A 24,963-nucleotide genomic window follows, 5' to 3' on the forward strand; every position below is an offset into this window, starting at 1 on the left:
ATATATCTTTTTATAGCTTATTTTTCCGTTGTATCGTACGAACATGTTTTGCTAGTTATACAAAAATAATAAACCAAAACTCAAAAAACTTTTTCGCGATTTCCACGCGTGGCCGCAGGGGTGACAGGGTTTTGTGGGAAATAGGAATAGGCCCGGCCGGGTAGCAGCCACGACTGGGCTAACTGAACATGCGTTTTTGCATGGGCCGGCGAGGTCATCTCCGTGGATCAGGCCACAAACCCGGCCCGGCCCATAAGGGCCCAACCGAACAAAGCCTCAATAAATAAGGAACCCTCTCCACCCGCCTCCACCAGCCGCTCCTAACCCTAGCGCCGCCACCGCCGCCGCCGCAGCCTCGGAGCGATGGTGTCAGGCTCCGGCTTGAGCGCAAAGCGCATCGTGGTGGACGCGCGCCACCACATGCTGGGCCGCCTCTCCTCGATCATCGCGAAGGAGCTGCTCAATGGGCAGAAGGTGGTCGTCGTCCGCTGCGAGGAGATCTGCATGTCCGGCGGCCTCGTCCGCCAGAAGATGAAGTACCTCCGTTTCCTCCGCAAGCGGATGAACACCAAGCCGTCGCACGGGCCCATCCACTTCCGCGCCCCCTCCAAGATCCTCTGGCGTACCATCCGCGGGTATGTGTTTCTCCTTTTTTTTTTCCTTCCCATTTTGCGATGTACGATTAAATTTATGTGTGCGGTTGTTTTGCAGGATGATTCCGCACAAGACCAAGAGGGGAGAGGCGGCGCTGGCGAGGCTCAAGACGTACGAGGGCGTCCCGCCGCCGTACGACAAGACGAAGCGCGTGGTCATCCCTGATGCTCTTAAGTATGTGTTCTTCATTCGTAATTCGAGATTTTTCTGATTTTATCATCATGTGATGTGATGTGATGTTCCTGTCTGATGTAATTCTGTTGTTGTGGTTTGTTTGTAGGGTTCTGAGGCTGCAGCCTGGGCACAAGTACTGCCTCCTCGGTGAGCTCTCTAAGGAGGTCGGATGGAACTACCATGACACCATCAGGGTAAGCGTTCCCCCATCTCATGTTCTTGTTTGTATTTATGTGTCATCGTTTTGGACCAACACTTTAGTAATAAAATGTTATGAATAGCTGTAATTCAGGCATTGCTACTAAAACTAGCTGTGCTGGTCATCTTCTATTATTGTGAATCCTTCACTTTTGTTGTTGAATTCTTATTGCTAGAATAGCCGTTTACATGTTGGGAGACACATTATGCTGAATTGTGCATGATTCTGGATGATGAAGAAAAATCAATTGGATTGATTTTATAATATGATTCAACAACCAGCTACTTCTGACAAAATCATGCACATCAGAACATACTTGCCTATTTGGTCTGAGACAATCGAATGCTTCTGCTGATGTTTGTGCCATTGTAGTTGATTATTTGATACATACTTTTGTTATGATGATATAACATTTTCAGATCATAATGTATACATGATTCTGTATGGAGTTAAATTGTCTCTTTGCTTCTAAAATTTTCAGATCATAATGAATTATTCGTTTATATTGTGATGTGCCTGTGATGTGATCAAAATATTTGCTACTCTTGATGGGTGTTCCCATTTGATGATCTTAACCACCAAGATCTCTGAGGCCCATATTGTGGCTGCTGCTGCTGCAAGCTGCTGTGGCTTCGTTTTACTCTCTGCAGTTTCTGTAGCAGCAGCCACAACAAGCTCTCCTACTGTCACTGAAGTGCTTGCATGAACTGAGTGTTTCTTCTGTTCTTTTTACATTTGAATTTATCGTACTGTGTGTCCTTGTATCTGACTGACTGCCCTTTGTTTTGCCCTTTCAGGAACTTGAGGAGAAGAGGAAAGAGAAGGCCAAGGTTGCCTATGAGAGGAGGAAGCAACTGGCTAAGCTGCGCGTCAAGGCTGAGAAGACAGCCGAGGAGAAGCTGGGATCTCAACTGGAGATTCTTGCCCCGATCAAGTATTGAGAAGCTGTGCTTTTGTGCGGTATCAGTTTTGTGGAACATCTGGCCCTTGTTTAAAGTAGTTTTGTAATAGTTTGTGACAGCTTCAGTGGTAAACTGTTATCCTTCTGTGACTTTTGGTTAATCAGATGTATCGGTTCACATTTGAGAGATTTCAGATCTCATGTCTTGACTGTTGATCTCTATATATGCTTAGGTTGAACTGTTATTCACAGTTCAAACTTATACAACATCTTACACGATTATTGAGAAGAATGGATTATGTAGTTTTTATTATGCACCTATGCTATGGCAAGATACTAATAATTTATATATAGAGTCAAGTCCACTAGTGGTTCTTGAATTTGTTCTATTGTGTCATCCTGCATGTCCCTAAACATGTAAAAATCACCATGTAAAAATCACCTTTTTTTTTTAGATAAGAAACATGTACATCACCTATCTAGGTCCTCGGGACTTGTTCATTTGTGATCCTAGACTAGATGTTGTAAACTTATAAATTCATTATATATTTATAGACTTGTTCAAAAAATATAAATTTAATTCTGTTAGACTTATAGGCATGTACTTTAAATTGGAATAAAAAAATTATCATGTATTTCCTATTTTTTAACTCTAATTTTATACGTTGCTCTTTACGGAACGTTGGTATTTTTGGAGGAGGCATTTTTTTTTTGCCAATAAAGCAAAAGACCCCCACCGGCCAATAAATGCAGCTCCTCCTTTCCCTCCTTGACGGCTCCCGTTTAAATGCGTAATTATAGTCCAGACATAATTCTTCGAGTGTTGGGAATTTTTGAATGCGTAATTAACAGCTACACGCTTTTTTTTTTTTCTCTCAATACAGATGGGTGGGGCGAATAAATGTCCGTGCTCTTTGGACGGCACGACGCGTCCAGGGCCCAACTCCATCGCACGCCCGCCGACTTCGAGCCTATCTCGTCCACACCCGCCCCGCACCACTCCCTATAAGAGAAGTCGGAAACGAGCCCAGCCCACGCTCCACGCGCACCTGCGGCTCGGCTGGCAACCAATCCAAACAACCAGCCCGCCCGCCCTCGCCGCTCGCTGCTCGCCGGCGCTTAGAGCCAAGTAGCCAACACAACACACATGGCAGCCACCGGCCACGCCGTGGTCGACATCGACTTCCCCGACGAGGCGGCCGACGCCGCAAAGCCGCCGGTCGCGCCAGTCCCCTACGTGCTCCACTTCGCCGACCTGTCCTACAGCGTGAGGACCCGCAGCAAGGGCGGCGGCGGCGGCCTGCTGCCGTCGTCGTCGTCGGGGCACCGCCGCCTTGTGGCCTCCGCGGCCACGCCCCCGCCCCCTGCGCCGACGTCGTCCGGATCGTCGTCCAGGCGCACCAAGACGCTGCTCGACGGCGTCTCCGGCGCGGCGCGCGCGGGCGAGCTGCTCGCCGTCATGGGCGCCAGCGGGTCGGGCAAGTCCACGCTCCTGGACGCGCTGGCCGGGCGGATCGCGCGGGACAGCCTCCGCGGCGCCGTCACGCTGAACGGCGAGCCGCTCCAGGGCCGGCGGCTCCGCGCCATCTCCGCGCACGTCATGCAGGACGACCTCCTGTACGCGATGCTCACCGTGCGCGAGACGCTGCGGTTCGCCGCCGAGTTCCGCCTCCCGCGCGCGCTGTCTGCCGAGCGGAAGCGCGCGCGCGTCGACGCGCTCGTCGACCAGCTGGGCCTGTCACGCGCCGCCGACACCATCATCGGCGACGAGGGACACCGCGGGGTGTCCGGTGGGGAGCGACGGCGCGTGTCGATTGGGACCGACATCATCCACGACCCTATCCTGCTCTTCCTCGACGAGCCCACCTCCGGGCTCGACTCCGCCAGCGCGTTCATGGTGGTCCAGGTGCTCCGCCGCGTCGCGCAGAGCGGCAGCGTCGTCGTCATGACCATCCACCAGCCCAGCACCCGCATCCTCGGCATCCTCGACAGCCTCCTCCTGCTCTCGCGCGGACGCACCGTGTACGCCGGCACTCCCGCCGGGCTCAAGCCCTTCTTCGCCGAGTTCGGCGCGCCCGTCCCGGACAACGAGAACCCGGCCGAGTTCGCGCTCGACACCATCCGCGAGTACGAGCACCAGCCCGACGGCGCCGCGCCGATCGCCGACTTCAACGTCAAGTGGCAGCACAGCAGCAGCGCATCGTTCGCCGCCGTGGACAACAACAACAACAACAAGCTGATGCCGCTGGAGCTGGCGATCGCCGAGAGCGTGTCTCGAGGGAAGCTGGTGGCCGGGAGCGGTGGGACGGGCGGCGGGAGCGCGGTGACGGTGCCGACGTTCGCCAACCCGCCATGGACGGAGGTGTGGGTGCTGATCAAGCGTTCCTTCACCAACACGGGGCGGATGCCGGAGCTCTTCGTGATGCGGCTCGGCACCATCATGGTCACCGGCTTCATCCTGGCCACCATCTTCTGGCGGCTGGACGACACACCCAAGGGCGTGCAGGAGCGGCTAGGGTTCTTCGCCATGGCCATGTCCACCATGTTCTACGTGTGCGCCGACGCGCTGCCGGTGTTCGTGCAGGAGCGTCACATCTACCTGCGCGAGACGGCGCACAACGCGTACCGCCGGATCTCGTACGTGCTGGCAAACGCCGTGGTCGCGTTCCCGCCGCTGGTGTTGCTGTCGCTGGCGTTCGCGGTCACCACGTTCTGGGCGGTGGGGCTGGCCGGCGGCGCGTCGTCGTTCCTCTTCTTCGTGCTCATCGTGCTGGCATCCTTGTGGGCGGGCAGCGGCTTCGTCACGTTCCTCTCGGCGGTGGTGCCGCACGTCATGCTGGGCTACACGGTGGTCGTCGCCATCCTCGCCTACTTCCTCCTCTTCTCCGGCTTCTTCATCACCAGGGATCGCATCCCGGACTACTGGATTTGGTTCCACTACCTGTCGCTGGTGAAGTACCCATACCAGGCCGTTCTTCAGAACGAGTTCGGCGCGGCGTCGCGCTGCTTCTCGCGCGGCGTGGAGATGTTCGACGGCACGCCGATCGGGCGCATGCCGGAGGCCATGAAGATGAAGGTGCTCGAGGCCATTAGCGCCACCCTGGGCACCAACGTCACGGCGGATACATGCGTGGTCACCGGCGCAGACGTGCTGGCGCAGCAGGCTGTCATGGACATCAGCAAGTGGAAGTGCCTGCTGGTGACTGTGGCATGGGGGTTCTTTTTCAGGGTTCTCTTTTATGTGGTCTTGCTAGTAGGGAGCAAGAACAAGAGAAAATAAGGTAGCACCCACAACAGAAACATGTAAAGTTATAGCTCGATTTGTGTAACTTGTTAGAACGTTTCCAATGGTTTTTAAATAGCTGGTCTAAAAATAATTCTATTGGCTATTTTCTGTGTTCTCAGTTTTAAATCAAATGGCGGGACATTATTCTTTTTAAACTGAAAGAGATTTTCGAAGGCAGGCGAATAAGAACTGGCTTTCTCCGTTAAAGTGTAACAGAGGCAGACGCCTCAGCGGTGCCACCTTAGTTAATGGATTAACGAGGTAGACAATTTAGGAGGCCCTCCTCCATTAATACACATTAACACAAACGGCCATTCTAATATAACCATTTGCGTTAATGGATTAATGGAGGTGCACGTCTTGCCCACCAAGCCTTTTTTTTTACCCGCCTCAGATAAGAAGTTTTTAGTAGTAACAACTGGTAAAATATCTCAAGCTCTAACCGCAGGTCGTATTTGGATAGCTCTTGATCAGATTTAGTTGGAAGCATGTATATTATGAGTATATGACTCATCAATCATCATGCTCAAGAATCAAGATCCAGATGGAAACATATCAAGATGGTCTTTGATGTAGGCCAATTCACCCATACCGAAAACTGTATCGAGCTATAGTTATGTGTGATGACGACTCTCCTGATGTTTTTGTTTCACAAAAAAAAAAAAGAGACTCTCCTGGTGTGGTGCCGAACAACCTCACGTGCCCTTCAGCCGTATGGAAATTGGGAAGAGGTTGGCTGGCACTGGCCGTGTGTGTGTGATGGCCCTGTTTAGTTTTTCACCCAAAATTTTTTTCATTCATCATATCGAATCTTTGGACACGTGTATGAAACATTAAATATAGATAAAAAATAAACTAATTATACAGTTTGGTTGGAAATCGTGGGACCAATCTTTTAAACCTAGTTAGTCCGTAATTAGGCTTAAGTACACGAAGACGGAGAAGGACTGTGATTTGAGAGGTAGGCAGGCGGGCCCGCAGGTCAGTCGTGACCAAGTCCAAGCTAGTACTTGTGTAGGCTACCTCCATCAGGCATCAGCCACACTTGGCGCCGCCCGGCCTGCCGTCCAAAGTAGCCCATCTCGTGTCTTGTAGCGGCGGACCAATGCCAGTTCCTAAAAATTTTCTAAATTTTTTTAAAGGTTTTCTATCACATCAAATATTTACATGTATATATAAAACATTAAATATAAATAAAAAATAACTAATTATATAGTTTATTTATAATTTATAAGATAAATCTTTTAAACATAGTTAGCTTATAATTAAATAAAAATAGTATAATAATTAAATCTATTTTTTTCACCAACTAAACAAAAGCCCAACTGAAAATATGATCTGAACACAACACTGGAGGAGAAAAGCTGCTGCCTGCCGCACATCAAGGAGGAACTAACGCAGACATTAGGATCCGATTGGCCGGCCGCGACCGTGACGATGATTTTGACATGGATCCGATGTGGCGTTCTTCCACCGCGATTCAATTCAATCACGTGTCATCCCGTTTTCCCCATCCGATTCTGCTCTTTGAGGCAACATCGACCAACAAGGGTGCCCAGTGCCTATATATATTCCCTAAGTCTCACAAAGAATGAAATTCTAGTTTTATTTGAGTTAATTAAATTATCTTAACAATTTGACTAAGAGGGTGTTTGAGACTGCTCTGCTCTACGTTTTTCAGCTTCGCTCCACGTTTTTTAGCCAAACAGTTTCAGCTCCACGCACTCAGTTCGAGAAAAAAAAGGGTGGAGTTGTGAGAGCACCTCAAGAGGTACTCTACGAACTCCAGATTTTTGTGGAGCTGTTTTATGGTGGAGTTTGTAGAGCAGAGTTCGTGGAGCAGTGCCAAACAGCCCTTAAGTTGCATAGGAAATAGCATCTATCACTCCGCTCCAAATGAACGAACATGTTACAACAATATATTCTACAACGAATCATACGTATTAGGCCACAGTCTCAAATCTCAATGGCAGTTTCATAGCTCGGTTTCCAAAACACTTTATTTTGAAAATAGTGCAGAAGAGTTTTATCCCCATGAAACTATCTCTACTCCCATAAAACTCTCATCATCTTTCTCTTCATCAATATAGTGCCACGTCAGCATATTTAATGTGTATAGAACTCTTATAAGCTTACGGAGTATATATTTGGGCTATAATAGTGTGCCAAACATGTGGATGCTATGGTCTGAGAATGCAGACAAAGAAGGAGGAGAAGAGAATTGGAGTACTAGGAAAAAGGAAATGGTGGATTTGGAGTGTGGAGTGGACCTACACGCACAGTTTGAATTGAATGTAAAGAACGAATTCAAGGTTTCACACAAACTCAATCACGTGGCTTTTTATTAATCAGTTTCTACATGACATCTATCTATCTATCTATCTATCTATCTATCTATCTATCTATCTATCTATCTATCTATCTATCTATCTCAACAATTTGGAAATGCTGTTAGTTCCGCTAATATAATATGCTCGCTTGCCACTCGCAAACGAGTGAAAGTAGCGGACCTAACAACATTTTGTAACTTCAAACTCATTTCGTCTTAACGAAACATGGGGTAGCCCTGTTCGCGAAATTTTTTTTGGAAATTAAGTACGCGCGGGAAATAAACGCACGCACGCACGAGCAGATATATATACATAGTACAGAACAGGGAGGAAAAAATTGGCAGTTTGTTGCCTCGAAGCTTTAGTTTGGGCACGTACACATCCGATGATCCGATACGGCAAACCGTGTGCAGTTCGTGTGCATGCATGCATGCCGTTTGCAGCAGCTAGCAGTCCTCCTTGGCTCCTTGGATGCTTCTTGCTTGCTACCTCCTCGGAGAAACGAAACAGCAACAGCATGTGTTTGTCATGCATGCTAGCTAGCTCCTAGATCAATTCATTCGTTCTTTGCTTTGCTTTGCTTCCGTTTTCCATCCTCCTCCTCTTCATCTCGAGCACGTATGTACATCAATCGGAGACCAAGTACCTGAACGAAACCAATCCGATGGTCAAACTGATAGAAGCGCTAGCTGCTACGAGACACACGGGGCCGAATTAAGCAGGAATATATAATTCAGCAGCTGCAAACATCCAATCCAATCCAACAGGAACAAAGGTGGCAAATAAAGACAGCAGCAGCTCCTGATGCCTGGGCCTTGTTTAGTTCCGAAAAGATTTCGGATTTCGCTACTGTAGCACTTTCGTTTTTATTTGATAAATATTGTCCAATCATGAACTAACTAGGATCAAAAGATTTGTCTCACAATTTACAGACAAACTGTGTAATTAGTTTTTATTTTCGTCTATATTTAACGCTTCATGCATGTGCCGCAAGATTCGATGTGACGAGAAATCTTGAAAACTTTTTGAATTTCGGGATGAACTAAACAAGGCCTTTTTTTTAGTAGCGTCACCCGGAAAATCGGAACGGGCGACCGATCGACCAATGTCCAATTCATGCTGATGCATTCAGACTTGACTCACCCCGTAAGAGCAACTCCAAGGGAGTTGGCATTTAGAGTTGGTATTTGTGGTTTTTTGCAAAGCCCCAAATACAAATGCAAAGTCTAAAAATAGGAGTACTTCAAGGGACTTTGCAAATCAAACTTGGCATTTGTCTAGGTGGAACGGCAAACAAATTTTTTTAGCGCGAACGAGTTCCTCGCGCCGCGCACGGTCTTCTTTTTTCCCGCGATCTTGTTTTCCTACGCGCCGATCTCCAGTCCTTCGCCGCCTCCAGTCCTTCGCCGCCGATCTCCAGTCCAGTCCTTCTCCGCCGAAGAACGTCATTGGGGGACCGAGGGCAGCTAGGTGCCGGAGGTGCCTGTTCGTCGTCCTCCCTGTACTTGGTGCCCACGATGCCGCCGACAACTTCGTCAAACAGGATTGTTGTGCGGATTGCCAAGGTTCGTCGTGGAAGGGAAGGAGGGAATGAGGCTGCTTGGTTGTCCATCTATGTAGAGGCCGATGAAGGAGGGAAGGAGGGTGGCCTTGAACAGACAAAGGCCGGCGTGGGAGGGACGGCGGGCTGCCTTGAGTTCATGGCGACGATCGAAGCGATCTGTTTGGCGGCGGCGGCGTGGGAGGGGACGATGCAAGGCGCCGGCGCGATCTGGAGAAGCGAAGGGACCGCGACAACCTATTTGTAGCGCGAAGAAAAGTCCCACCGCGCGGGAGTACGTCGCGGCCACGAGAAACCCGCGGATACGCCGTTTGCCAAGCCAAGGAAAGTTTGGCATTTTTGCCAATTCTCCTCCTCCAAATGCCAACTTGCCCAAAATGCCAAACTCAAATGCCAAACCATTGGACCCCTCTTTTTCAGTTTTTTGGCAAATTCTAAAATGCAAAAGCCATTTGCAAACTCCCTTGGAGCTGCTCTAACTCGTACAGTATTAGCAACGAATTCGGCAGATGCAAATGCACTGATGTTCGGCTGCCGTCCCTGTTTTGCTAGCAACTTTTCTTACATGATGTTGAGATGTTAATGATAATGCTACTCTAAAATCTTACCTACTACTAGCATGCATGCCTAATTAAGAGGATAGGAGGATCGAGTACTGTGCCAGCAAGTAGGACTGGCTACCGACCAGACAGTGTGCAAAAGCAGTCGTTTTTGGTGTGTACTGCTTGCAGATCGAGCATTATTATTGATAATTTGATCATATGGTGTGGCAGCTGCCGCTCAAGAGTCACAACTCAAAGTGCAGCAGATCGACGAACACAAGTACGTATGTAGTCCGGGTTGCACGGCGGCCTGCCCAATTAATTAATTAATTAATAATCACCCCGGCCGGCCGTTAAAACGCATGCATGAAAAGATCATTGCATCTATAGCAGTACCCAACTGCATGCTAACTAACGATCTGCTGCACTTCCACTAGCTAGGTCGTGTTTGGATGTCTCTTGCTCAGATCTAGTTTTGAAAGCATATGAGACATGAATGATGACTCATATACATGCTCAGGATGCATGTAGCCGGAAACATGCATGTCAGGATGATCTTTGATGTAGGCCTTTCACGGTTACGGATGCGCCCGGCAACCAAAATCCAGCTATCAATGAAAACTGTATCGAGCTATACTTATGTGTGTGATGACGACTCTCTGATGTGGTACCATTTTCATTTTGAGGTGCCGAACAACCTCACGGCCGTATGGAAATTGGAAATAGGTTGGCTGGCAGTACTGTGTGCGAGACTAGAGGGCAGGCCGAGTCAGCTAGTGGTGGTCGAGTTAGGCCTTATTTAGTTCCAAAAAATTTGGTAAAATGAACACTGTAATACTTTCATTTGTATTTGACAAATATTGTCCAATTAGACTAACTAGGCTCAAAAGATTCGTATCGTAAATTACAGTTAAACTGTGTAATTTGTTATTTTCTTTTATTTCTATTTAATACACCATGTATGTGTCGTAAAATTTGATGTGTCAGCTGAAAAATTTTGTAAAATTTTTTGAGAACTAAACAAGGCCTTACTTGTGTAGGCTACCTCCACGGACAGAAAATTAAAGTCTAATATGTGTGCTATCTGATTTGATAAATAGCAAGTTTAGTATCCATAAACTTTCGCTTGCTATAAATAGCACGCTGTCCTCACTGACTATCTCATACAAAGGCTGTCGTGGAACTCTACGTTTTGAATGATTTTTTTTATTTTAGATAATAGCTAAATTTAGAATATAATTTTACCTAGTTTCTTGGAGATGCTCTTAGCCTTCCCTAAGAATTGTCATAGATAGATGCCCCTTGAGGAGAGGTTGAAACTATCTAGAGGCTGAACAAGCCCCCCCTAAACAATTGTTTTGGATCCATCCGACCAGATGGCGGCTAAGGGAGAGCGGCGAGATGGTGGCAGTGCACTGTGATGGAAGGATTGGGGTCAGGACTCCTTCGCCATGAGCTTCGCGTGGCTTGCGATGTTCATTCACCGACACTACTCGGTGGTGGCAGGGAGGTCACCACGGTGGAGCCAACCAAAGGCAAGCAACCAGTCACTCAGACTCCATCATTAACCTTGACTAGGGAGTGATTCAGCCCATCTCTTGATATGTTACCTTCTATTTTTGTTTATTCATATTTGTATTGTTATCTCTCACTGCCTGTCTACCAATTGCCCGTATGCCCGGGTATCCATCGGCGTACAAAGCCACAGTCCAAAAGGACTAACAATGTTGTTGTTGTTAGGCCTTGTTTATTAGATCCAAAAAAGTTTTTAGATTTTGATCTTATAACACTTTCGTTTTTATTTAACAAACATTGTCTAATCATAGAGTAACTAGGCTTAAAAGATTCGTCTCGTGATTTACAGGCAAACTGTGTAATTAATTTTTGTTTTCATTTATATTTAATATTTCATACATTTGCCGCAAGATTCGATGTCATGGAGAATCTTGAAAAGTTTTTGGTTTTTTGGGTAAACTAAACAAGGCCTTGTATTTCAAAGCAACTGTTTGAACACTGGTTGACGACCAGTGACTTTGACATGCTAAAATTATACATATACTAGTGTCATACCATGTTTGTATTTTAGACTAGTGTCAAAGTCCATAGATCGTCTAAAATATGTGGCTTGGACATCGGTGGACGCCTGGGCATAAGGGCGATTGATGGACGAACAGTGGGAGATACCAATACGAATATGAATAAACAAAAACAGAAGGTAACGAGATCAAATGATGAATCGAATCACTCACTGATCGAGGTTGACAATAGAGTCTGGAGTGATCGGTGGCTTGCCTTTTGACGGCTCCACCATGGTGACCTCCCCACCACTGCTGTTGCGGCCATCGGATCGACTGCCGCGATGAAATAGCGCAGGAGGATGAACATCACGAGCCACACAAAAGGTTCAGGTGATGGAGGCCACGACCCTAATCCTTCCAACATAGCATTGCCGTCCCGCCGCTCTCCCAAGCCACCATCTTCTCTTCCCAAAGCTCACTGTCTTTTCCATATAAAGACAGAAACAATAGGCAAGGAATGCGAGGCAAGTGAGAGTGTTGTATCTATGTGTATCCCTCTGCAGGGGGACTTGTCGATTTTATAGCGGACATATATGGGTAGCCTGCACGACATCTTTCCACATCGGCCGGTGACATCTAGCGCCCCGCCAGCTCACCTTTCGGCGTGGCGCGATCGACTAGCAATGGCAACAAGAAAGAAAGCCAGGATCTCCGCATAACGCCAAGCGAGGACGTCTAGATGTGGATGTGTGTGGCGGAGGCCTCTAGGTTGTTATTAGATCACCAGTGTGGCGCGGTGCAGAATGATGTGGCCTGGAGCGTCATCTTGCCAAGTCGGCCAGTGGCATCTAGTGCCCGCCAACTCATCTTTTGGTGTGGCTTGTTCAACCTACAATGGTAGTGAGATGGAAAGATCCTGGCTTTCATATGACAAGATCATGACTTTCCATCTCACTGTCATTGCAGGTCAAGTGCGCCACGCCAAAAGATGAGCTGGCAAGTGCTAGAATTAGCACTAGCAAAATAATTATTTACTCATATATATTTGGTTAGAGTTAAAAGTGTTTAACTTCTCGGAAAATAAGAATAACATTTATTTTGGAACGAGAGGAGAGTTTGATGATCAACGTTATGCAACCACAAGCAACAAGTGATTTGCTAAATTTTAAGTGTATGAGAATTTTAGTTTTCTGTGCGACTGTTATCACATACATTTTATAGTAAAATTGTAGTCTTAGTTTGCTATAGTTTCTGTAGAGACACTACAATTTTTAGTTCTGACTATAAAAAACCCGTTAAACAAAATCATAGAGTTGACAAAATCTGATATGTTAACAATTTACAGTTATATTTCTATAAGAACAAAAAATTGATATACGTTATGACACAAAGATAAATAATAAATCATAAAAAAGACAATTTACTTGTATTAATTGGTAGTAAAGGGTGTTGTCTGAAATTATGTTAAAATTCAGGCACCTGAAATATAGAAGAAGTGTTTAATTAATGATAATATATTGTTTCAATCATGGACGTAAATTGCTCTTTCCAATTATGCAAGACCACCCTTTGGCTAGTGCGAACGAAGTCGACGGCGATCGGGAGTAGGGACGACGGGACGACGAGTCCAGCAAGAGTCCAGGAGAGTCGAGGTCCCACCATGGTGGCGGAGGCGAGGGTCAAGAGGATAAGGCTGGAGGAGGAATGCCGCCGACGACAAGAACCGCCGTTCGCAGTCGGACTTGGAATCGGCAAAGGAGAAGATGTCGTCGTCGTTCATCCCGATCTGATCAGCTGCCTCCCCGACGAGATCCTCCATGACATCATCACTCTCCTTCCCACCAGGGACGGCGCCCGCACGCAGGCCATCTCCCGGCGGTGGCGCCCGCTGTGGTGCGCCGCGCCTCTGAATCTTCAGGTGGACCACCGCGGGCTCTGCGGGCAGGACCGCAAGCGCGTGACCTTGGTCGCCAAGATCCTCGCCGACCACCCCGGCCCCGCGCGCCGCCTGGCGATCCCTTGGTTCCGCCTCCGCGACCGCTACGCCAAGATCGACGGCTGGCTCCGCTCGCCGGCGCTCGCCGGCCTCCAGGAGATCCAGATCAGCTACGCGCCCGACGGCGGGCCTCGCCCGCTGCCGCCCTCCGCGCTACGCTTCGCGCTCACCCTCCGCACCGCCGAGTTCTGCTGCTGCGACTTCCCGGCCGCCGACGAGGAGATGGCCGCGCCGCCATCGCTGCACCTGAACTTCCCCCAGCTCAAGAACCTCACCCTGCGCAGCGCCTCCGTATCGGAGGCCACCCTTCACCGCCTGCTGTCTGGTTGCCCGGCTCTGGAGAGCCTACGGCTGGAGACCAATGTCGGCGTTGGTAGCCTACGCGTCAGCTCGGCGACTCTCAAGAGCATAAGCATCAGAGTTTTGTGCTATCCGTACAGAGTGACAGATCCTGTCATGCTCCAAGAGCTCGTCGTCGAAGATGCTCCTCGCCTTGAAAGATTGCTGTTGGTTGATCCGAGAAACGGCCCTCGAACCATCCGTGTGATGAAGGCACCTGCACTCGAGACAATGGGCATGGTTTCAGATGGCATCTCTGAACTAGTGCTTGGGACAACAGTTTTTCGGGTAGCTGGAAGCCTGCAACAATGTTGCAATCTGCTCTCTCTACACCTCTATATATGCTGGTTAATCATTGTGCCTAACTGTCTCTCTTCTTCTTTTTTGGTCAGGAGATGGTTGCCTTAAGTTTGACAACCTTGATGTCCACTGTAAAGGTGTTGGCGCTTGACTCTTTGGGACCTAATCTGGACTCTGTTGTTGATTTCCTCAAGTGTTTCCCTTGTGTGGAGAAGCTATATATCACGGTGAGCATTTGTTTTAATTTGGATAATGCGTTAACATTTGAGACATATATAGTATAATCTAGGAAGCAAAAAGTATTATTACTTATTATTAGGGACTGCATTCACCTTCAGGTTGGGGATCCTCTCCCCCTCCGTGGACTTCTGAAAAAAAGAACTGCATTCATAGTGGTTTCACTTCCTTTTGCAGTCTCGCCTGCAAAAGAGTATGAAAAATGCACGGAGCTATGACCCACTGGATCCAATCGAATGTCTCGAGCTTCATCTCAAGAAAGTTGTCATCAATTATTATCATGGCATGAAGCCTGAGGTCGACTTTGCCAAGTTCTTTGTTTTGAATGCAAAAGTGTTACAGAAAATGAGCTTTGGACTCGCTAACCGCCGCCAGGATAAGTGGATGGCTAATCAACGCAGACGACTTCAGCTGGACAACAAAGCTTCACGAGGCGCTCAATTTGCATTCGAACGTGATGGTAGCAGTTCTATCCCTAATTCTCTGAAGGCTGATCCTTTTGAGTGTATGGAACCAGGAAAGTTTCCTTAGGTCTGTTATCTGCTAGGGGCCAATTAGCATGTACTCAATCCATCCCAAATTGTAAGTCGTTTGACTTTTTTAATATCAAGTTTGACCACTCGTCTTATTCAAAGTTTTGTACAAAATATCAATTTTTTTTGTTGTGTATTGGTTTATTAATAAAAGTTCTTCAAGAATGACTTAAATTTGACTATATTTGCACAAATTTTTTGAATAAAACGAGTGGTCAAACTTGAGGTAAAAAAAGTCAAACGACTTACAATTTGGGATGGAGGGAGTAATATTTTGTGATGAAATAGGGGTGTTCATGGGAGAGTAGAGACCCAACCCTCCACACCTCTTGCCAACATGAAATGTTTTTTCCCCTAAATTTAATACTGTGCTCATTTAGTTTAAGTTAACTTTTGATAGATGTTTTCTTCCAGTACCAACATGCGTACCTTTGTGTGGCAGTTCCTGTGGTGGTTGTGTCATTGTGAGAAGAGAGGTTATAGTGAGAAGAGAGGTGTGGGGGATAGACGGACGGCGGAGTCACGTACTAAAGTTGTATTTAATTTAGTAACGGGTGCATGACAACATTTTCGACTTGCAACAACCATTAGTGGAATAAATACTTTGACAGTTTTTTTTTGGTGTAATGACTTTATTATAGTTCACGTGAGGTGTATTTAACATACCTTTGTGTAATGACACGTTGATATATTATAAAAAGATGTACTCAATCCGTTTCAAATTTAAAACATTTTAGCTCTTCTAGATACATATCTTGTGCTATGTATTTAGGTATACTCTATGTATAGATACATAATAAAAGCAATATATCTAGAAAGACCGTCTTATAATTTGAAATGGAAGGTAATATATGATAGTAAGTTGAATTATACATATGTCACATTTTTTAATGACAAATGTTGTAAGTAAAATTTGTTTTTTTGAAGTACATAACAAACTTTAATAAATTTGATATTCTATTTTTTTCTTAGAAAACTGATAATTGCATTATTACGTGTACACTGACAGCGCCTGCAGACCTTTGTGCATGCCGAACAAGGGAGTTGGGGCTGGTGTAGGGACATGCCATGATTTCAATTTTGTTTTTCTGATTGTAATTATACTTATTTAAAAATATTTTCTTAATCATAAAAATTAATACAGATAGTCAGAGTATCTTAGCAGTGCCCCTATCTATAACTTACTCGTTAGCCTTTTTTAGGGCATGCTAGCTTATTCAAAGAATATCAGTCGAACAGGCAAACGAGACCAGACCTGGAGCAGAAAACAGAGGGTCCCTAGAGAACAAGAGAAGAGGAACCAAGCTGATGGGCAATGTTTTTTATTTCTGGATTGGTTTGGAACCTATTTGAGGAATGAATTGTTTGGTTTTGTAGGAAGAATTAAATTGTTTGACTTATCATATATGGTGTGGCGTTCATCCTAACCATGTTTAGGCCAGATGCCTCAGTCTCCTCGCTAGAGACAGTCACGCGAACTCACCAGCAAGTCACACTTAACTTGTTTGTTAGAGTCATCAGACGCACATTTTAATGCTAGCAATCATAGCAACTTCCTGAAATGATACAACAGCTCACGTATCTTGTACCACTACCATGAAATGGAAATGGCATGTAATACTCACTCAGTCTGTAGTATATATGCATTGTTAGGAGATAAAGAAAGTGGTCTTTTGACGTTACAATCTCATGCATCCGTGCTATTTGATAAATTAACAGTTGGAGCAGAGTATATATATTGTTATTAGTGTTTGTTGCGAGGAGTACCTTTGTAAGTTTAGAAATGAACCTAATCACATTTCTTATCTTAGTTATTTGTGAGATATTGGAGGTTACCAAACATGGAAATAGGCTGATTGACATAACAACCACCAAAAGATAGCCACTACTTTAGTCGGGGACACTCAAGGTCTGTTTGGATGCAACTATAAGAAAAATATGCCTAACCTGTAGACGGCTAGGGATCTGCCTCTACATTGTTTGGTTACGGTGCTAGTGAACTGCAAGTAAGTGTCATCATTCACTATGCTTAGACACAGAGAATGGATCATCTTCAGAATCCACCTGTTGTCCGACCTAAAATATCACCAATCCAATTATGATGTCTACTCTATCACCAATCCAACGCCATGAACCTTCTTGATCGGCCATAGACTCCGTCCATTGTCACGAATTCAATTATGGTTACAACATCTGTTTTATATTTTTTTTATTGCATGCATCACCTATAAAATTAAAAAAATGTTATCCTCTGGTATTGCTTGCTCATGCATTGCAATGGAAAACATCTGTCTAAAATGTGTTTTTATTTTTACTAGAATCATGCTCGTGCATTGCATCGAGAAACAAATAATGATAGAAAAGGGGTTTTCTGCATGAGCCATAAGCTCTCGGTTAAAGGAAGCCGACTATGCAACATTTAGCGCACAATTTAACTGCACTAGATATACCACGAAGCCATTGGCGACATTTATTTTACCGGACATGTGCCACATAGGCATCTACCATTAGATGCACATGGGGCATATACCCTGATTAAGGGCAAAATTTCCACGTCCTGAAGCCATTGGATTCAACGACCATATATATTCTACGGGGATAGCAGCGCTATCTCACGCCGATGCCTCCGCAGTTCAGAATAACCATACATTTGTCTTAATTTTATTAGCCAATCAACACGCCAACGTGCTGCCCAACACCAGCACTAATGACGACTGACGAGCTCACAATGCCAATGGGCCCACACTTCAGTGACTACTACCTCTGAGTCACGCCACCACTTCTCCGCCACTACCACCTACCAACGACTCTCGTGTGCTGACAACTAAGCACAGAATCTGCGTTCCTCCTCGTCTGGTTTAGAGGTGTATCATCATCAACAGCAGCAGATGCAATCACCGGACATTGACCATTATTGATGGCATTCTTTCTAGCCTCACTTTCTTCATGAGTTCTGATATCTCGCCATTTTTTCTTTGTCCTGCAAAGAAGGGCCTAATGATCAAGGACCACCAAGATCACAGAGGTATTCAGATCGATTAGCCTGTGCGCATTTCAGAAAAGTTCAGTGAGACATGCTTGTGCTGTTGTGCAGAGCAGGGTGAGCTTATATACACAGAAGAAGAGCGTGGGTTACCCAGCTGAGGAACTCTTGAGCTGAAGGAGGCAGGAAGAACAGCATGCTGCAGCGCGCGGCCAGCAATGCGTATTCATGGTGGTGGGCTAGCCATGTCCGCACCAAGCAGTCCAAATGGCTTGACAACAACCTCAGAGGTTCGTCTTTCTTGAGAACACATCCCATCCATGTTGATTCAGCCATAACACCTGGGTCCAGCCAGTCTCCCTTTTTGAGCAAGACAATGCTCAAGACCTTGCTTCATGTGCAGCTTTAGTTTCAGCATGTTATATGACATTTTGTTACAATGAGTGATAGGATGATTGCTCTGAACTATTTCTTTTCTTCCTCCAAGCTCTTTGATAATTTCCTGCAAAATTCGCTCAAAAAATAATTTCCTGCAAAAGATCCCAAATATATGAAAAATACATGGTATGTAATCTGTACAGGATTTTACCAGGAACATATGGTTTCTAGCAATAAAAACCTTAGTCGAGGTGATAATCAAAGTTATGTATGGATCATCTAAGCATAGAGATGTACTGTTCACTTTGGAAGTGTCTGGTTACTCAGAGCAAGAAGTACAATGCTTTCAATTCTAGTTCGACTGGTGTTGGCCTAGTAGTGAGACTGTGAGAGATATATACAATACAGTTTGCCATGATTGTAAATCATCTTTGTGCAAATGAATTTCCATAAGTTTCAAGGCACTCAAGTGCATAAAAAGAAAGAACAAACTGAAACCCCATAACCTTTACAGTTGCTTTGGAGTTTACACATTTTTACAGAGTATTGTGGTACACCCTTCAATATGTATTTCCTTCTCTGTTTCTTGATTGACCTCTTTGTTTACACCATCAGTTTTTTTATTATCACCACTCCTGTTTCCTAAAATATAATTTATTTTTCAATATTTCTCAATGCATCTAACTAATGATATTTTATCATTATTTTTCTGAACATCTAATGTCTCAAATTGGTTCGAAATTATGCCTGCTTTTTTAATTGCTCATCACTGGTTTTTAGACATAGTTTTCTACCACACCACACGTCCACACCACCCGCCTAATGCCTGTTACTTTTTAAACACAGTTTTTTCACAATCAAAACGATGCATATCATTCTGCGCAAAAAAAATGACCACGAAATTGAAGACAGTAAAGTAAAGAAACAACAAGCTGAAACCACCTATCAACCAATTAACAGGTAGAATTGCTTCTGAGCATTTTTTTTTTCTTTCTAGATACCCAGTGTCTCCAATTGTACTTGCTTTTTTCATTGTTCACCATTATTGTATTTTGGGTGTTAAAAGATTTCCATGCATGTGCACTTGTGCAGATATGGAAGATCGGGTCAAGTGTATTCTCTTCCTCCTCGGAGAGGAAGCTGATTCTTTCGCTAAGAGGGCGGAAATGTATTACAAGCGACGACCAGAGGTGATCAGTTCAGTGGAAGAAGCATACCGGGCATACAGGGCCCTTGCTGAACGCTACGACCATATGTCAGGGGAGTTACACAAAGCAAACCACACCATTGCAACTGCCTTCCCGGATCAGATTCAGTATTCACTGTTAGAAGAGGACGAAGATAATCCCCCAAAGGCTTTTACCACAGTTGATCGTCAGAAAATCCACAAGTCAACTGTGGAGGGACTCATGAAGAAGAAGCATGGTCAGAAATCAGGACTGAAGGCTTCAGGCAAGAAATCTGCAGCTCCAATCAGCAAGGATAATGTGCAAGCTGAGATTAGCAGGCTGCAGAAAGAGATACTAGTCCTGCAGACGGAGAAAGAATTTATTAAAAGCTCTTATGAGAGTGGAATTGCAAAGTACTGGGATCTTGAAAAGCAAATTAATGAAATGCAGGAAGAAGTTTGCTACTTCCAAGATGAGTTCAATGAAAGTGCAGCAATAGAGGATCATGAGGCCCAGGCTTTGATGACAGCCACAGCTCTTAAATCTTGTGAAGGTGCCATTATCAAAATGCAGGAGCAACAAAAGTCATTTTTCAGGCAAGCAATGATTGAGTCAGAAAGAGTTAAGGTTTCTAGGGATAAACTGAAGGGTATCTTCAGAGCACATGGTAAATCGCTATCCTATTCAGGAAATTCTGCAGATGAGAATGTTAATAATGATGCCAGTGCTAGGAAAGATGAATTGTTCTCTGTGAAGCAGGAGAAAACTGAACTCCAAGAACTGGTAGGTAGGATCAAGGGATACTTCGAGATGAACTCTGACCTTTCTGTGGCAGATATTGCAGAGAAAATTGATGAACTAGTTAACAAAGTTGTGGATTTGGAACTCATGATTTCAACACAGACTGCACAGATAAATAGGCTGTGTCTAGACAACAATGAGCTGGAGAAGTCATTGCAGAAATTGGAGGAAGAGAAGACAGAACAAACCAGTGACCCGGGTGAATTAAATGACAAGCTCAAGCAGGCAGAAGAGGAGCTTATGAGAGTGCATAACCTTGAGGCATCCTATCATGCAGAAGAAAGAATAGTCTATACAAATTTCACGGAAACAATAAATAGTTTCTGTGATATTTCACATATGCTGCAATCATCACTCATTGAGCACCAAGCAGTTTCTAGGTGCATGCTGACTGATGAAGCAACAGCATCCACTGACACTGAACCATCTAGTGTGCATGGCAAAACAAGCCCATCATCAGAAGATCCTGAGATGGATGAAACTGCAAGGAAGCCACATGTGGATGGATGTCCTAATCGTCCAGACACATCAGAGCCAAGTATCTTCCATGGCGATCGTCAGTCATCTAGTTGCCACTATGAGATTAAAGCAGAAAAGCATTCTCATCTAGATAAAACAGAGGATTTGTGGTCTTGTGAGTTTGAAGATAAGTTCAGTATATCTGCATCAGTGGATGTAGGAACAACAGAAAATGCATACCATAGTTTGTCTGCTGATAATAATAATGGAGGAGCAGAACATGTTGATGAAATCACTAGTAACCCTGAAAGCAGTGTGCAACCATATAATGTACACTCCCATGAGAGTGACCTATTAGAACAGCTGCATCACAGCCCAGGAGAAAATGTGAAACAAGAGGATAATGTGATAAATTACTCAACACAGTGTAACAACATGTCTGAGAGCAGGTCAGAACACAATATGGAGATGAACGAAGCAGAAGCTTCATATATCACTAAAAATCCTACTTGTACTAGTGGGGAAGTTGCAAATGTTGGAGATCAAGAGGATGGCATGATTAATCTGCAGCAATTGCTTATGACTGGACTCCAAGATAGGGAAAAGGTACTATTAGATGAGTACACTTCCATCCTCCGAAACTATAAGAATGTAAAGCAAAGGCTTGCAGAAGTGGAAACAAAGAACCAGGAATGCTTGAATGAGATGCGAGCTATGATAAGCGAACTAGAGTGTGCCAACGGAATGAAGGATGCTGAGATTCGGTCACTTCGTGAGTTCTTGGAATCTTTAGCTTACAAAGATGCATCACAAAGAGGTCATAAATTGAATTCAACCATGTCCCTAAGTGAGAAGAATGGAATGGTTAGGGGGCACCGAAGGACTACAAGTATTTTGCAACTTCATCAAAGAGCACAAAGTGTCTCCTCTATTCCTAGGAGAATAGAAAATAATTCTAGCCTGGAAAATAACCTGAGTACCAATTCTTCCATGGAACCTGATGCAGCACACGATGCTGTTACTAATCAAGAAAGCATTATTCTGGAGGATCTCACATCAAAAAATGTAGTTGAGATGGAGAAAGCATCACCACTTGAAGAGAAGTTCAGAAGAAACATTGACACATTTCTGGAGGAGAACCTAGCGTTCTTGATGAAGTTGAGCATGTCTTTCCAACAGATACAAGGATTTCAGACCAAGTATGATCAGCTACAATCTGAGATCAGTAAGCTAACAAATGGCAAGCTAAAGCCAAACAAGGATGACACAAATGATTGCCCTGAAGACTCGGAAATGGAAGCAACAAAAAAGGGGCTAAGAGAACTCAAGATTGAACTGCAAGTATGGTCGGAACAGAATATGATGTTTAAAGGTGAACTCCAGTGTAGGTTTGATTCCCTATGCAACCTACAGGAAGAAATTGAAGGAGCAACGGAAATGGATGAAGACACTGAGCGTGGAGCTAGATTCACTTCGTATCAAGTTGCAAAATTCCAGGGAGAGGTCCTGAACATGAAGCAAGAGAACAACAAAGTCGCTGATGGACTGCAGGCTAGTTTGGATCATGTCAAAGGGCTCCAAACAGAACTTGATAAGATTCTGGCAAAGACTGTCAATAGCACTAGCTTATCTGGGCCTAAAGCTAGCAGCACTTGGAGGAATGCACCCTCTAAATCAAAAGTACCGCTCCGGATGTTCCTCTTTCCAGCCAAGAAAAAGAAGACATCGCTGTTTGCATGTGTAAATCCAGCGTACCTTTCAAAGCAGCACAGTGACATGGCATTCTTCACTAAAATGAGCTAGGTATGCATGATGGTCAGGTTTTCAGGATCGAATCAAGTTCATCATTGAACAAGCAAACAAGCCTAAAGATTTGATGTCAGGTTGTGGCCTTAAGATTTGATGCTCGTGGTATGGGAGCTGTGGAGAGAAAGGAATGGAAGATTATTCCGGAACAAAGCGGCCACCAGCGCAGCAAATCGCCGACCTTTGGATAGAGGCAGGTGCGCGCCACCTAGGAGATTTAGTCCGCGAGTAATTACTATATGTAATCAGGCTAGAAAGACTGCGTCTTTTATATATTTGTTTCATCCCTAGTGTACGTTGTAAAAACATCTCTTCTTCTTAAATACAAAGATACACAAATCTTTTGTGTATTCGAGAAAAAAGAAATAGCATATTTTTACTAACCAGCTGGTTCAATTCAAAAGAGATATATAGTTCAGAAAACAGATCCTTTGAAACGATTATTACATGGTATAAAATTCAGCTTGTGGCGTTTAACATTGAGGCCATAACCAAACGATACATTCATTGCAGGGTTACTGTGTGGGTTACTGAGCTAACAACTCTGCTATCCTTGTGAAGGAAGCTCTTATCTCCTCCCGGTCCTTCGGATCCTCCCAAAGGTTGAAGTACTCCTCGGAGGGGATAGGAAAAGCATAAGGCTCCTCCGCAGCAGCTTCTGCCGCCGTCGCTGTAACACCCTAGGTGTTAAGCATGCACTTAGCCTCACCAAAGCCATGCATAAGCATTCCATCAGGCATAAGCATCATGAGCATGACACTCTTGAGCAAAGTATGATTTTATGTGCTTCATTTCATGTGTTTTAAATATGATAAAAATATGATACTTGCTTCTAAAATTTTGAAAAATTCAAATTAGGTAGATTTATGTGTGAGAAGAATTTAGAATATTTTTGTGCAATTTTTGGAGCTATGGAATTTGAGAAATGGAATTTATACAAAAATATCTAAAAAGAATTTAATTAAAACCTAGAACTGAGTTTTAACTTGTAATTCAAATTCTGTTTGGAATTTGGTTTTGCTTGTTAAAACAAAGTGGTAGAGTTTTTGTGTTGGAACAACTTTGCTTTTGGGTGAAAATGGTGAAAATGATTTGAAAATAGTCAAAATGCTTTTGGAAGGGGATTTGAGAAAAGAAAAATTTAAAAAAAAAATGGAAAAGGGGAAAAGGGGGCGCTAGCAGGCCGCGGCCTCGCTTCTGGCCCACTGGCCGAAGCCGGCTCGGCCCGCCCGCGCTCTCCCCTCCCCCTTCCCCGCGCTCGCGCTCGCGTCCGCGCGCGGACAGCGCTCGCCGCGGCGCCGTGGCACGCCGGCAGGGCTCGGCCGCCGCGTGGCGGGCATGCGACGGCGTGGAGACGCCCTGGTCGGCCACCAGGTGCCCCCGGTCGCGCTCGCCTCCGTCCCCTCTCCCATTTGCGCCCCTCAGCTCTCCCTCTCTCTCGCTCTCTCGCTCTCGCGCAGCGCTCGCCGCTCCGCCGCGCGCCATAGCCGCCGACGGCTCGGAGCTCCTCTCCCGGCCAGCTCCGGCCCTCTTCTTCCCCTTCGCGACCACCACCGGCTCCGCCTCGTCCTTCCGCGTCGCGTGCTCGCGCTCTTCCGCGCTTGGTAAGCCCTGCGTGTCCGCTAGAGCTCACCGGAGTCAGTCGGAGCTCCGGCGACCTCTCGGCTCGCGCGGTTCTCCCTCTCCTCTCTGTCTCTGCTTGCGCTCGTAGGTGCTTTGGGTCCGCCGTGACCTCGCGCACCTTTTCCCGTTAGTGGCTCGCGCTCTACCGCCGTGAAACGGCCGGACCACGGCGAGCAGCGCCGCCGCGTCCGCCATTCACGACGGCGAGGTAGTTCCGGTGCTCGTCCGGTGCCAAAGAGGGTACGGCTGGACTCGTCTCGTTCACGCGAAGCCATAGGTGCTCACGGTGTCGCCGGAAACCTCACCGGCGGCGAGATTCCGGCCAACCTTTGGCCGCGGGGTCCCGGGGTGGATGACAGGTGGGGTCCCCTGACTCGCGTGTCCCGCCTGTCAGTGACTCCGGGGGAACGGATCCGGGTGCGTTTAGCGTTTTAGGTGGTTTTCCGTTTTAAAAGTTTTTCCAGAAAATGATTTAAATGTTCAAAAATCCATATCTTGATGAATATAGCTCCAAAAATGGTGAAACAAATTTTGGTGTGTTCCTTGTTTCCAGATCTATGTCCTAGTATGATTGCATGTCATGTTTGAGTAACTTTTCTGTGTAAGTATAATTAATCCATGTTTTTGTTAAACTTGGAAAATGCATAGTAAATGGAATATGGCTCAGAAAAATG

At 45.6% G+C, this 24,963-nt stretch overlaps 4 protein-coding genes and 1 long non-coding RNA gene across 9 annotated transcripts; 4 read left to right on the forward strand and 1 right to left on the reverse strand.

Annotated features, from left to right (window-relative positions):
- Positions 307 to 2,238, forward strand: LOC8067456 (60S ribosomal protein L13a-4). The gene is made up of 4 exons (XM_002439138.2): positions 307 to 635; positions 712 to 828; positions 935 to 1,022; positions 1,825 to 2,238. Exons 1-4 carry the CDS (start codon positions 364 to 366, stop codon positions 1,966 to 1,968), a joined length of 621 nt encoding a protein of 206 aa, XP_002439183.1. The 5' UTR covers positions 307 to 363; the 3' UTR covers positions 1,969 to 2,238.
- Positions 2,386 to 5,369, forward strand: LOC8071233 (ABC transporter G family member 16). Its single transcript, XM_002439139.2, has one exon. It carries the CDS (start codon positions 3,076 to 3,078, stop codon positions 5,206 to 5,208), a length of 2,133 nt encoding a protein of 710 aa, XP_002439184.1. The 5' UTR covers positions 2,386 to 3,075; the 3' UTR covers positions 5,209 to 5,369.
- On the reverse strand, positions 7,782 to 12,210 carry LOC110430132. Its single transcript, XR_002447378.1, has 2 exons — positions 11,897 to 12,210; positions 7,782 to 8,190 (listed from the first exon to the last, which is right to left on the reverse strand). It is a non-coding gene; the product is annotated as an uncharacterized LOC110430132 (long non-coding RNA).
- On the forward strand, positions 13,122 to 15,171 carry LOC8071234 (F-box/FBD/LRR-repeat protein At4g00160). Of its 3 annotated transcripts, none has more exons than XM_021447116.1 (3): positions 13,122 to 14,288; positions 14,393 to 14,527; positions 14,639 to 14,883. In XM_021447116.1, the coding sequence occupies exons 1-3, from the start codon at positions 13,194 to 13,196 to the stop codon at positions 14,753 to 14,755; spliced, it is 1,347 nt and encodes a 448-aa protein (XP_021302791.1). In that variant the 5' UTR covers positions 13,122 to 13,193; the 3' UTR covers positions 14,756 to 14,883. The 3 variants fall into 3 exon arrangements, with proteins under 3 accessions (XP_021302791.1, XP_021302790.1, XP_021302789.1); XM_021447115.1 differs by having other exon boundaries at positions 13,139 to 14,288; positions 14,396 to 14,527; positions 14,715 to 15,171; XM_021447114.1 differs by having other exon boundaries at positions 13,143 to 14,288; positions 14,715 to 15,171.
- Positions 17,722 to 22,989, forward strand: LOC8071235 (protein NETWORKED 2A). Of its 3 annotated transcripts, none has more exons than XM_002439141.2 (3): positions 17,722 to 18,343; positions 19,278 to 19,391; positions 19,524 to 22,989. In XM_002439141.2, the coding sequence occupies exon 3, from the start codon at positions 19,526 to 19,528 to the stop codon at positions 22,661 to 22,663; it is 3,138 nt and encodes a 1,045-aa protein (XP_002439186.2). In that variant the 5' UTR covers positions 17,722 to 18,343; positions 19,278 to 19,391; positions 19,524 to 19,525; the 3' UTR covers positions 22,664 to 22,989. The 3 variants fall into 3 exon arrangements, with proteins under 3 accessions (XP_002439186.2, XP_021302699.1, XP_021302700.1); XM_021447024.1 differs by lacking the exon at positions 19,278 to 19,391 and having other exon boundaries at positions 17,723 to 18,095; positions 18,165 to 18,343; XM_021447025.1 differs by lacking the exon at positions 19,278 to 19,391 and having other exon boundaries at positions 17,723 to 18,095; positions 18,170 to 18,343.

This window comes from Sorghum bicolor, chromosome 9, assembly GCF_000003195.3.
Source record: "Sorghum bicolor cultivar BTx623 chromosome 9, Sorghum_bicolor_NCBIv3, whole genome shotgun sequence".
Classification (NCBI taxonomy): Eukaryota; Viridiplantae; Streptophyta; class Magnoliopsida; order Poales; family Poaceae; genus Sorghum; species Sorghum bicolor.

What these genes read in the sequence shown, in the direction of transcription:
- LOC8071235 (XM_021447024.1), top strand. Translation starts at nt 18,250, where the DNA reads ATGCTGCAGCGCGCGGCCAGCAATGCGTATTCATGGTGGTGGGCTAGC. An exon ending in GCTTGACAACAACCTCAGAG is followed by an intron (nt 18,344 to 19,523) that starts GTTCGTCTTTCT and finishes GCACTTGTGCAG; the next exon opens with ATATGGAAGATCGGGTCAAG.
- LOC8071233 (XM_002439139.2), top strand. Translation starts at nt 3,076, where the DNA reads ATGGCAGCCACCGGCCACGCCGTGGTCGACATCGACTTCCCCGACGAG.
- LOC8067456 (XM_002439138.2), top strand. Translation starts at nt 364, where the DNA reads ATGGTGTCAGGCTCCGGCTTGAGCGCAAAGCGCATCGTGGTGGACGCG. An exon ending in GTCATCCCTGATGCTCTTAA is followed by an intron (nt 829 to 934) that starts GTATGTGTTCTT and finishes GTTTGTTTGTAG; the next exon opens with GGTTCTGAGGCTGCAGCCTG. An exon ending in ACTACCATGACACCATCAGG is followed by an intron (nt 1,023 to 1,824) that starts GTAAGCGTTCCC and finishes TTGCCCTTTCAG; the next exon opens with GAACTTGAGGAGAAGAGGAA.
- LOC8071234 (XM_021447114.1), top strand. Translation starts at nt 13,194, where the DNA reads ATGGACGTAAATTGCTCTTTCCAATTATGCAAGACCACCCTTTGGCTA. An exon ending in TTGGGACAACAGTTTTTCGG is followed by an intron (nt 14,289 to 14,392) that starts GTAGCTGGAAGC and finishes TTTTTTGGTCAG; the next exon opens with GAGATGGTTGCCTTAAGTTT. An exon ending in TGGAGAAGCTATATATCACG is followed by an intron (nt 14,528 to 14,714) that starts GTGAGCATTTGT and finishes TTCCTTTTGCAG; the next exon opens with TCTCGCCTGCAAAAGAGTAT.